This window comes from Mandrillus leucophaeus, unplaced genomic scaffold, assembly GCF_000951045.1.
Source record: "Mandrillus leucophaeus isolate KB7577 unplaced genomic scaffold, Mleu.le_1.0 Scaffold395, whole genome shotgun sequence".
Lineage (NCBI taxonomy): Eukaryota > Metazoa > Chordata > Mammalia > Primates > Cercopithecidae > Mandrillus > Mandrillus leucophaeus.
The window spans coordinates 1027897-1040989 of record NW_012104198.1 but is presented as its reverse complement, the minus strand read 5'-3'; the positions used below and the strand labels follow the sequence as shown (position 1 = coordinate 1040989).

At 43.8% G+C, this 13093-nt stretch overlaps 1 protein-coding gene across 1 annotated transcript in view; it reads right to left on the bottom strand.

Annotated features, from left to right (window-relative positions):
• The window catches only part of DGKK (diacylglycerol kinase, kappa), a 108494-nt gene that overhangs the window by 4867 nt on the left and 90534 nt on the right, over nucleotides 1-13093 (bottom strand). The window contains exons 19-27 of the mRNA XM_011991342.1: nucleotides 9820-9916; nucleotides 9466-9573; nucleotides 8423-8536; nucleotides 7943-8077; nucleotides 6607-6767; nucleotides 5874-6015; nucleotides 4814-4900; nucleotides 1530-1640; nucleotides 214-341 (exon numbers count right to left, since the gene is read on the bottom strand). Of these exons, the coding sequence (XP_011846732.1) occupies nucleotides 214-341; nucleotides 1530-1640; nucleotides 4814-4900; nucleotides 5874-6015; nucleotides 6607-6767; nucleotides 7943-8077; nucleotides 8423-8536; nucleotides 9466-9573; nucleotides 9820-9916 (1083 nt within the window). The remainder of the gene's footprint in view (nucleotides 1-213; nucleotides 342-1529; nucleotides 1641-4813; nucleotides 4901-5873; nucleotides 6016-6606; nucleotides 6768-7942; nucleotides 8078-8422; nucleotides 8537-9465; nucleotides 9574-9819; nucleotides 9917-13093) is intronic.

Sequence of the window (13093 nt, the reverse complement as noted above, 5' to 3'; positions counted from 1 at the left end):
AGACCACACAGGTTCTTCCCTTACCAGTGTCCATATCACTTTCTCTCACCTTGTCCAAGATATGGCTTGGTATCACTTACTGCTGACTCCCAGATGGCCTCCCCCTTCATCATCACCATTCCCACAAACATTTCTAATGGGGGCTTTAAGTTCCTGGGAGGTAGCCAGGCTGTTGGGGGAAGTCTTCATGATCCCTCTGCCTGTAGGGGAGACTTACCAATAAAACTCTGGGCACTCTGGCCTGATTTAGGCTTGTGTTCCTCTTCTAGCTTTTTCTTTCCCAATTTGGGGAACTTAATTTTCAGCCTGAGGCTTCTACTGTCAGTGTCCGAAGATTTTTCCTGAGAAACCACAAGAGGAAGGTCAAAATGTTAGTTGCCTAATATTCAAAGATAATTGCTAGAGTCCTGGAAAAGTGGTAAACAAGAATGGCTGCAGAGAACCGGGAGATCTGCTCTCTATCCAGGTATGAGAAACACCCCCATCACCGGTCGCATGCCCTAGGAAAGCAATTGATCCTTACTAAGAGGCTACTTGATGCCAGGTGCCTTGCTAGCATTAATAAATGCTCTCATACAACTCTCAAAGCAACCTTGCAAAGTGGTTATTAACATCCCTGTATCAGAGATGAGGAAGCAGAAGCTTGGAGAGGTTAAATATTTCACCTGAGCTCATGTGGCTAGGGATTAGAAGGATGAGATTGCTAGCGCCACTGCTAGCTCACATGGAATCTCTGCATGAATTAGGAAAAAACACCTCTTCCTTCAGGCATATAGTTTGGTGAGCCCTTACTTGCCCTTGGCCAAATACCTTCTTATAGGGAAGACCCTTGCCTGCCAGCCCAGCTGCTTCCCTGTCTGGAATGCAAAGAGGGTTCTCTAAACATAACTCTTAATTATGAATGCGGGCTCTCTGCTGTGCAGATCATGCAGGCTCCGTAATTCCAGCTCAGGCCTGCTGAAGTGTGCTTGTTTTACTACTGGTCTCAGTAAATTACAATTTTGAGATTAACTTTGTTGCCAGAAAACCCAGAGTGGGAGGGATGGAAAGCAGCAGGGAGAGGTAATATTTGGAAGATTTAACCACCAATATGGCCTGGGCACCAACCATTTAGAACAGGTATTGGCTGTGAACAACTGGCATGGCCATACTGGTATGAACTAGATGAAGTTCAGTCCTGGCAGCAGGTGCTGAGCAGGGAGGGGGAATTTGCAGCCAGGAAAACAACACACGAAAAAACCTATCTTGCTTATTCTTTCTTGATCATCTCTTGTTACAGAATGAGTCTTCTTTCTGGTTATTTTTCCTCAGTTGCCTAATCTTTCTACATGTTTTCTGCTTTACCCTATCTATTTATGATGAAGAGATTAGGGGGAGGTGGGCAGGGAGGATGCTCCAGTAACCTTCAGTTGAAAGCCAGCACTGGACACCCTGTACTACAGTCACGATGTCCTGGCCCACACTGGAAGGGAGGGCACTAAGGAAGAATCCCTCTTTCCCTTTATTTCCCAATTTCCAAGATTACGCACCTCTGGAACAAAGATTGGATTCATCCAGTCAATCTCAGATAGTTTTTTGAACTCCTTATTCATGGCATCCAGGGCGCTTTGTAGTGCGGTCTCATCCTCAGCACTTCTCAGCTGGTACAGACAGGAAAAAGAGTGAGTGTCCAATGCCTAGCACTTTTGTAGACTCTTACACTCTCCCCTACTCCCAGTCCCTGCTAGTGACCAAGAGACCACAAGGTGCCAACTTGCATCCCTTTGGCCCATAGCCAGCTCTTTTCTTTCTCAACAGGAATATCCAGAAAACAACCAAATGATGGGGCTCTCCTTGGGGCGGGGCATGCTTACAGTTTTGCAAGCAGAGAGGCCTTTTGATTAGTATCAATTAACACTGAGCTTCACCCCTACAGCTTAGGGTCCAGGACAAGGGTCCTACTGTTGACCTGAAGTCCCTGGAGACATCCCAGTGTTCCCCTAAGTAAAAGCTACCTAGTTTTGAGCATATACTGTGTGCCAAGCAGTGTACATACATAATTTTGTCCCATCTTCCTGGTAGCCTTACAATACCTTACAAGGTACTATTGTTCTCATTCCACGGGTGAGAAAACAGATTCCAAGAAGTTTGGTGCTCAAGATCACACAGCTAGACAGAATCCAGGTCTGTTTAACTATATAACCTACCCTCTATACAACACTGTCTTAGCAAAGACATGTGGGGAGGCCAGATGCTGAGGGAATCTTTATTACATGCTTACTGTAATTTAAAGGTTGTTTTGTGAAGCAAGGAGAGAGCTACAGAGAGGCTGGCTCAACTTTCTCCTCCTGGAAAAGAGGGTCTGTCTCCCTTGGCCGTGCTTTAGCCCCAAGCTATCACTCTTACTAATTAAGAAATGAGTTCTAGATGGCTTGTCCCACAGGTTTAGGAAGCAAATTTAAGTGCTCCCTAGTAACCCCCAGCGCCCACAAGATGAACTCTGTACAGTCCATGAAAGACTTAAAATGGATTCTTTTGGGACCATCTTCGACTTAGAAGAATCAAGTTCTAGAACATCAACACAGGTGAGATAGTTCACAATCCAGTAAGTAGTGAGCTGGGAGAACAGGTGGGCACAGGTATCTCCAGCCCTCACATGCTTACAGCCCACCTAACCTGGCCTCACCTCTACTCCCCGGCATGCACTTTACTTTCAATCTAGCACTTATGTGGCTTTTTGCTGTGCACGGGCCACTTGCTGCTCCAGCCATAGGTCGAGCCTTGCTGGCTGTCACAAATGGGTGGCATGTGAATGAGAGGAGTACAGGGTAGGAGGTTATGGTCAGTGACGATGGGATACTGAGGGAGGAACAAGTCAGTGCAGACAAATAATGATTTTTGCTTTTCAACTAGTAACTGAAGAAAACAATTTCCAAGATTATGCACCTCTGGAACAAAGATTGCCCTAGATGGACGGGACATGTGTGTGCCAAGAAAGGGAAGTGGGAATTACTGGGAGGGATTCACTTCGTCATCAATTTACTTCCCTTTGCTAACTCTGAGCTCCTTACTGCCCTCCTTCTTCAAGGGGAGGAATAACACCCAAATGAAACAAGCTGTATCTCCATCTCACCTCTAGGACAGCCTTTCTGGAGATACATGGTCATTCTTAGCTGCTGCCTGCTTCTTGGCCACATTTGGATGTGTGGATGTGTATGTGTGTTGAAGTTCTCACCAGGCCCTATGAGGTGGGAGACTTCTCAAGTGTGGTATGTGCTCAAGTTGGGTTGTTGGTTGGTATGAACCAATTTTCAGGTCATGAGTCTCAGGAAAGTCTGAATGGTGACAAGAGACCAAACTCACCCATTTCCTGCTGCCCAAACAGGCAAGGCCATTGAGCTCTGCCTATATATAGAAGGTACTTCTGTTGATGTTGTCTGAGGCTGAAAGACTAGCTTGGGGCTCAGATGTTGGGACAGCCTGACCTGATTGCCTTAGCCACTCTGCCTCCTGTGCAGTGTGCCAGTTAGATGAGCAAATGAAACGAGGAAATAGATGCACTTCTTGCAATATCAACTCAGAAGCCCCTCTTCAAATAAACCTTAATTAGATGAGAGGCAAGCACAGCACCTGCCTCAGGGCCTTACCAGCCAACCCTAAAGTGGGATGATCATAATTAGTCACCTCATCAGAGCACACTCACCAAGTATGCCTATGGGTTTTGCATTCTGAGAAACATGCAACTAGCCTTGTAGCTCAAAAATGGAGCCTCAGTCTGTTCTCCCTGGCAGTAATAAAATGTACCATCTATGAAGCTGCTAGTATGTGCTAGGTGCTGATAGGTACCAATATACAACACCCTGGAGAGGTAAGGATTGTAATTCCTATCTTGTAGATATGGAAACTAGGACCCAGAGAGGTGAAGTCGCACAGCTAGTGTTATAGGTTGAATTGTGTCCCTCCAGGAATGATACATTGAAGACCTAATCCCCAGTACATCAGAATGTGACCTTGTTTGGAAATAGGGTCATTGCAGATGCAATTAGTTGTTGAGATCGTATTGGATAGGGTAGGCCCCAATCCAATGTGACCGTGTCCTTATAAGAAGATGGCCTTGTGAAGACAGAGAAACACACAGAGAACATCATGTGAAGATAGAGGATTGAAGTGATGCATCTACAATCCAAGGAACACCAAAGCTTGTCAGAAAACCACTGGAAGCTAGAAAGAGGCAAAGGACCCCTTACAGGTTTTAGAGAGAGGATGGCTCTGCTGACACCTTGATTTTGGACTTCTTAGCTTCCAGAATTGTGAGAAATACATTTCTGTTGTTTGAGGACACCTAGTTCTTGATACTTTGTTATGGCAGCCTTAGGAAACTAATATATTAATAGCTAGTAAGTGGCAGATTTGAGATTTGAACCCAGGAATCTCCCAATTTTCCCACTATTCCACACCACCTTCTCATAGGGTGAAAGAGGCATATAGAAACTTAGGAGGCACAGAGCAGTTCAAAAGAGCTTACTTTTTTCTACTGGAGCTGTATCAAGTATGATAACACTCTACTTTTTATTGGCCTGGTCTGAACCCACAAGACATTTACCAAAGGAGAGGTTGAGGCTTTCTCTCAAGAGTATGGTAGTCCCTATGGATTAGCATAACCCATGAAGTCATATAATCAACAACAATCCTAGGTGACACAGTAGGGAATTCCAGGCAAGCACCTGGCCAAAATGCTCCCACGGGTCTCCAGTGCCCTTGGACCAAGCACAAGACCATGATCATGTTCAGATAGAATACTTTGCCCTCCCATGCTCCAACCCCCTGCACTCACCAGCTTTTCATCCAGGAAAGCTGTGGTGTCATCGTAGAGCCCTTTAAGACTAAATGTAACATCTACAGCATCATTTCTGCTTAGAGTCTGAGAGAAGAACAGAAAAGGAGAGAAAAAGACAAAGACAGGGGAGTTGTTGGTTAGTAAGCATGCAGCTGGCTTCTCCTGGCTTCTCCGTGGGAATGTAGAAGCAAGCTAGTAGGATGTGGCTATAGGTGAAAAAGCATTATTCAAAATATAGCACAACTAGTACAGCATGAGCACCAACCAATCAGAACCAGTGCCAGTTGACAACTGCTGGTACAGTAGTTGTGTAGTACTATGTGACGTGGCAGAGCATGGTTTGGCTTTGGCATCACTGATTGATTGCAGTGGGTATAGGAAAATAGGAAATATGCAAACCAGAGGGTAAATTTAAGGCCACTTGTTGTCCCTAGGCCAAAACCATCATTCCAGGGCAGGTGGAATTAGGGCCTACCATCTCTCTTCTTGCAACTTCAGGACTTGAGTTGCAGGCCTCCTGCAACTGTAATCAGGCCCTGACACAATTATATCTTTTGCCTAGCACTAAAGTTACTTTTTAAAAGCATCAGTTAACAATTCTGGCAGTGGACAAAGCCATGGGGTGACACATTTAACATTAAGTGTCCTGCCTGATATGGACCTTTCCCTCAAGAGGAAAACCAAGGCACCCAGAAGTTCTAGTTCCAAAAACAGGTGTCCCCTTATCAGATTATACAGAGATCTACTTGGGATAAGGAAGGCCCAAGTACAAGTTTCTCGTCATTCATTGTCCATTTCTCCCTTGAGGCTGGTGGGATGGATGGCAATCAGGGAAGAGGGCTAGCTCTCAGGCTGATGAAATCTGCTGTGGTTTTCAGCAGCCACCTTGGATCTGTAACAAGTCAAGGAATGCCTGCCTTCCCGTCCACTCTATCCATCAGTTTCCTGCCATATTTGCCCAGTTTCTCCATCCAGCCTCTGGCTCCGCTTCCTTCCCTTTCATCCTCTTTCCTATCTGGTTTGACGTCTTTCCTTAATTCACTCCTTTTCCACTTACTTCAATGGGAATACAGGAAGCTGCACCCATCTCATTGCCACTGTCTTGGCCATAAAATATATCATTCAGGATGTCAGCGCTGGCATTCACAGAATCCATGAGGACAGACACATGCTGGTGGACCTTGCTCAGGTCATTAAGTCTGTAATAAAGCAAGGACAAATAGATGAGCCGGGATTTCTGAAGGACTTCTGGCCTGGGGCGCTGGTGAGGGTTTGGGTAAGGGTAGAAGTAAAAGCCCTGGGTACCTGACTTGGACTCATGACTCCCTCCTGTTATTTCTGCTCTTCTGTAGGTAGCCACCTATGCTAGCAAATGTTTCTACTCTTCTCTAGGTATTTACCTTTACCCATCCTTGTCTCACCTGAATTTAGATACTGGGAACTTGGAGAAGGTAGAAGGCTAGAACAGAGGAGGGCAGCCGACTCTAGGAACTCCAAGGCCCTCCTGATATTTAAGGGCAAGGGTAAACAGTCTTAGTTCTGTTGGGTTTGGAGCAGCATCAAAAGATCCAAATTCATCCCTGGTCTAATGAGAGATGTCTAAACTAGCTTATTGCTGAGCACAAAGAATATTTCCTGCCTGGATTGTGAGGGTCCTGCTCAATTTTTAGAGCTCTAAGCTAAATTCCTCTCCGAGGCCAGGCTCCCTAGTAGCCAATAGACACAAACTGGCTTCTTCTCCCTATGCCTTCTCGGGATTCTCAGCCCTGTATCTAGGCCAGTCCACTTACTTGCTGATGAGGTTTTCTGCAAGCCGAGCTAAGTGCTGCATCTGGGCATACTCCTCATCAGAGAGGCTCTCTTGAGAGTCCTGGGAATCCAGTTGGGGTTGAGGGGCAGCTTGAATTTCAGTATGCTTGTACTCCCACATTTTCATTGAGTTCTCAAAGTCCTGGAGATGAATACAGTGGCATATCCTAATGATTGCTGTAGCTACTAGGGCACATGACGGATCTGTCTGTGAGCCTGAAATTTGTGGGCAATGGGTATGTGGCTGCAGTGGGTAAAGGGGAAGGAGGGTCCCCTGTCCATTCCCTCTGTCATACCCATCTATATACCTATACAAGTATCCATCATTTTATTCCATCTCTTCTGGACTATGCCCTTTTAGTTTTTGTTGTTCTGAGTATGCTGGGTTTTGGGACACCAGACTTGGATCAGACACATGTCTGCTTCCTAGAAGCTCCCATATGAAGGCATCACGACTGACAAGAGAGTGGAGCACCTTTCCTGCTCCCTTCTTTGCCAAATGTAGGCAATATGTGGTGATGCAGTTTAGAGCCAGACATATTTAATTGAATTTTGAATCGTGTTTCTGTCATTTACTAGTTGTGTGACCATTAGCAAATTATTTAACCTCTCTGGTTCTCATTTTCCTCATCTGTAAAATGTGAGTAAGTGTATCCACCTCATAGGATTGTGGAGAGAACCTACGTGAGAGAAACGTAAATGCTTAGCACAGAATAGGCAGTTTATAAACTGGACTTCTCTTCCCTTCTCTATTGCTGTTTCTATGGACTTTTCACAGGTTAGAGTGCAAGATAATCTCCAAGCATTGAATATGTGATCAATAATAGCTCCTTTAAAAGCTTTAGAAAGTTTAGCTGAAGTGGATGACATTTATGAATGCAGCATTTTAAGGAACCTTAGAGATACCTAAAGACCATATTCAATGCAGAATCTGTTGCTGAAGGAGATTTTTCCATAATCATCTGACGCCTTTAGCTCTCTTTGCAGTGGAGAGAGGAGGATAACCTTGTCCAAAACCAGAGGACGAAGCTCCTTGTCTCACTCTCTTGGACAGTGTTTGTAAATGTCAGTATATATCAGAATGTCTTGAGGAACTTGTTGGCAAATTTGGGTTCCTGGAAACTATGCACCCCTATGTGGTTCAGTGGGTCTGGTGTGGGGCCCAAGAATGCATTTATAATCAGCATCTCAAGTGACTCTGATGCCAGAGGCACACAGACCTCCCTTTGAGGAATTCTGCTTGAGTGGAAATATTCAGTACTCAAGTGACTATGGATGAGGCAGTATAGGAGCCCAAGACAAGTTTTTCCCCCTTACCCGATCTCTTGTCAGCATCTGAGCAGCATTCTTGTATCTAATCTTGATAAGGCCTGGTCTCTGAATCCAGGCCTCCCCATCCACCTGCACTGGGATACCTTCTTCACCATCAATGGTTATCATCACCTCATGGCACTGCCAGAGAAAATGAGGAAGAATGGGAGATAAAAATGAGGCAACTGCTATAACTCTATCTGATAATCTCATAGTTATGGCCTTGAATGTGTATCTGAAGCAGGACTGGAAAGGATGTGAATCAGATCATCCCAGGAAGAAACGCCTGTTTCTTATGGGCTTTTTGCTCCATTGGCTTCTGCCACCTCTGCCTCCAACCTCAGTCAGCACTTTACTGCCCACCAGATAACCTGCTCACTCCACCCTGGCATTCTTATACCCAGTTAATTCCTGGGACTATCTCACATCCTGGGTAGCAGCCAAAAAACTCAGCACCTTCGTGGTGCCCACCCAGCTCCTGCCTACCTGGGCAATGCGATGATGATGCAGGTTGACGATACGGGACATTGCCATCTGCACAGAGCCAAATATTGCCACCACCTCCAGCTTCCCATCATCGATTGCAGGAGCCTCATATTCCTGAAGAGGAAGAACTGTGTCACATCTCCCACCCTTGAGAAATCCCACCCTGTCTATAACAAGAAGGCATGTTTAAAGGCTCCTGGTGAGAATTTTTCTAGCTCATGAAGAGAGGAAACACTTCATTATTAAAAGGGAAAAAGATGAGGTCAGGAAGCCAATCTGGGAAAAGGATACTGAACTCTTAGCCAGTTCCCTCCTTGTCCAATCCAGCATCATAAACCCCCGAGGCCAGTCTTATTGGCCTTATGACCTTCTTGGGTAAACTCAGAGTAAAGCAGTCGTGGTCAGCTTCCCAGGAGATTTTACTGACAGAATTCCTTGGAGAAAAGAGCATGGCCTTGGCCGGGTGCAGTGGCTCACACCTGTAATCCTAGCACTTTGGGAGGCCGAGGCAGGTGGATCACCTGAGGCCAAAAGTTCAAGGTCGACCAGCCTGGCCACCATGGCGAAACCCTGTCTCTACTAAAAATACAAAAGTTAGCTGGGCATGGTGGCTGGTGCCTGTAATCCCAGCTACTTGGGAGGCTGAGGCAGGAGAATCACTTGAACCTGGGAGGTGGAGGTTGCAATGAGCTGAGATCATGCCACTCCAGCCTGGATGACAGAGCGAGGCTCCGTCTAAAAAAAAAAAAAAAAAAAAAAAAGCATGGTCTAGAGAGCCTTTAAAGGATCTGTCAGACCTGAGGAATGGAAAATCCAAAGCTCAGGCAACACCTAAGAGTTGACCTTATCCTGAGGTCTTCGGTTGAATTTTCTGCTCTTGGATGGTAATTGCCTAAAAACTGATCATACAGCTGCTGCTAATAAAGGTTTTCAGCCTCTTCTCCCATTGTCCATTTTTCACTTCAGTTAGCACAATGCTTCCTTCTGAGAGACCTTAGTGGGATCACGCCTTTCTCCCTCCCAATTCCTTGTTCCATACTAACCGTGGTTGCTGTGTTGCTTCCCCAGAAGTTGATACCTCCGGCATAGCTGGTAATGTTGAGCACTACGATGCCTTGCAGGTTTGGCAAGGAGATGGTTTCTCCATCACACTGAAAGAAAAGAGTAGCTCTCATTAGCTGGATCTTTAGATAGCAACATGAAGAAACATTTACAGAGATGGGGAAAGGGCTCTGTCTTCTCTTCCATTACATGGAAATCTATCTTTATGCCTTCCTCCCATGAGCTGTGAGGATCACAGAGTTAAAGCTCAGGAAGAACCAGCATATAGGGTATTCCCAAGGCCGTGAGATTTCCTTTCTCCATACCCAGGAAAGACTACCCCCTTTTCCACTAACCTCCAAATGCACTCGTTCTTCCAGTTTCCTGTAAGAGCGCTGCAAAAGTTCCTTGGTTCCCAGAAGGCCATACCACATCTTGTTCTTAAGGCGGCTACTACAGGGAGGTAAGCATTAAGAAAGCAGAGGGTGAATGATATATAGATAAAAGGTGGAGAAAGACAGGAAGGAAAACTATCTTATTTCTCAAATGCCTTCTTAGAGAGAGGAGTCATGCTAAATGGTAACTGGACAGCAGTTAATGTAACTGGTATCCCATGCAAACACAGAAATGTGTTCCTGGGCCCCTTTGAAGCCTCAGTATCCTATCAACAGATAAATTTTCCATTTCTCCTTGCTACCAATATTGGTCCAGACTTGGAAGAAACAGGCTATATTCAGACATCAATGCTCATAAAAAGCTATGAGCATAACTGGCTGCTACACACCAGCTACCCTAGTTGTGCTACTCCAGGAGATTTCAGCTGCTTGGAAACAATTTCATTTGAAACATGTGACTCTTAGAGTGCAATGTTTTTGAAGTAGCAACTTTTCTGGCAAAGTGAAGTACTTTTCCAAACACCAGATCCATATACCAAATGCTTAATTCAATGCCATGGAACAGATCTAAGCTTAGTAGGGAGATTTTAGAGTAACAGCCAGTGGAGAAAAATAAGAGACAGGAAAGGATATCAGGTGACTTGAGGTGGAGGTAGGGAGGACAGGATCTTGCTGACTGTGGGATCTCTGATAGAAATAGGTGGGGTGCTTACGATCACTAGAAAGGCTGGATATAGTTTACTTTGAGTTTGTAAAGTAGAGCCACAGAAATGAGCCATCATCACATGGAATGAGTTTTGAAATATCAGAAGGCTAGCACAAAATTATTGAGACACTGTTTAAACCATTCGTTCTCTGGGCACTTTGATGTTCTCATCTACAAAAATAGGAGTTTAGGTATATGAAAATGCACAATACCTAGAACAAACCAACTCTGAAAAAAAGAATAAAGTTGGGGACTTTCATCTCCCAATTTCAAAAATTACTGTAAAGCTACAGTTACCAAGATAGTGTGGTACTTGCAAAGGATAGACACATAAATAAATAGAACAGAAGTGAGAGTCCAAAAATAAACCCTTGCATTTGTGGTCAACTGATTTTTGACAAAGGTGCCAACACGATTCATTGGAGAAAGGAAAGCTGTTTTAAAACATGGTGCTAGGAATGTAAAAGAACAGAAATTATAACAAACTGTCTCTTAGACCACAGTGCAATCAAACTAGAACTCAGGATTAAGAAACTCACTCAAAACCGCTCAACTAAATGGAAACTGAACAACCTGCTCCTGAATGACTACCGGTACATAACGAAATGAAGGCAGAAATAAAGATGTTGTTTGAAACCAATGAGAACAAAGACACAACACACCAGAATCTCTGGGACATATTTACAGCAGTGTGTAAAGGGAAATTTACAGCACTAAACGCCCACAAGAGAAAGCAGGAAAGATCTAAAATTGACACCCTAACATCACAATTAAAAGAACTGGAGAAGCAAGAGCAAACACATTCAAAAGCTAGCAGAAGGCAAGAAATAACTAAGATCAGAGTAGAACTGAAGGAGATAGAGACACAAAAAACCCTTCAAGAAATCAATGAATCCAGGAGCTGGTTTTTTGAAATGATCAACAAAATTGATAGACTGCTAGCAAAACTAATAAAGAAGAAAAGAGAGAAGAATCAAACAGATGCAATACAAAATGATAAAGGGGATATCACCACCGATCCCACAGAAATACAAACTACCATCAGAGAATACTATAAACACCTCTATGCAAATAAACTAGAAAATCTAGAAGAAATGGATAAATTCCTGGACACATACACCCTCCCAAGACTAAACTAGGAAGAAGTTGAACCCCTGAATAGACCAATAACAGGCTCTGAAATTGAGGCAATAATTAATAGCCTAGCAACCAAAAAAAGTCCAGGAACAGACAGATTCACAGCCAAACTCTATGAGAGGTACAAGGAAGAGCTGGTACCATTCCTTCTGAAATTATTCCAATCAATAGAAAAAGAGGAAATCCTCCCTAACTCATTTTATGAGGCCAACATCATCCTGATACCAAAGCCTGGCAGAGACACAACATAAAAAGATAATTTTAGACCAATATCCCTGATGAACATCGATGCAAAAATCCTCAATAAAATACTGGCAAACTGAATCCAGCAGCACAACAAAAAGCTTATCCACCATGATCAAGTGGGTTTCATCTTTGGGATGCAAGGCTGGTTCAACATACGCAAATCAATAAACATAATCCAGCATATAAACAGAACCAAAGACAAAAACCACATGATTATCTCAATAGATGCAGAAAAGGCCTGTGACAAAATTCAACAGACCTTCATGCTAAAAACTCTCAATAAATTCGATATTGATGGGACATATCTCAAAATAATAAGAGCTATTTATGACAAAGCCACAGCCAATATCATAGTGAATGCGCAAAAACTGGAAGCATTCTCTTTGAAAACTGGCACAAGACAGGGATGCCCTCTCTCACCATTCCTATTCAACATAGTCCTGGAATTTCTGGCCAGGGAAATCAAGCAGGAGAAAGAAATAAAGGGTATTCGATTAGGAAAAGAGGAAGTCAAATTGTCCCTGTTTGCAGATGACATGATTGTATATTTAGAAAACCCCATCGTCTCAGCCCCAAATCTCCTTAAGTGGATAAGCAACTTCAGCAAAGTCTCAGGATACAAAATCAATGTGAAAAATCACAAGCATTCTTATACACCAAAAACAGACAAACAGAGAGCCAAATCATGAGTGAACTCCCATTCACAACTGCTTCAAAGAGAATAAAATACCTAGGAATCCAACTTACAAAGGATGTAAGGACCTCTTCAGGGAGAACTACAAACCACTGCTCAACAAAATAAAAGAGGACACAAACAAATGGAAGAACATTCCATGCTCATGGATAGGAAGAATCAATATCATGCAAATGACCATACTGCCCAAGGTAATTTATAGATTCAATGCCATCCCCATCAAGCTACCAATGATTTGCTTTACAGAATTGGAAAAACCACCTTAAAGTTCATATGGAACCAAAAAAGAGCCCACATTGCCAAGACAATCCTAAGCCAAAAGAACAAAGCTGGAGGCATCACGCTACCTGACTTCAAACTATACTACAAGGCTACAGTAACCAAAACAGCATGGTACTGGTACCAAAACAGAGATATAGACTAATGGAACAGAACAGAGCCCTCAGAAATAA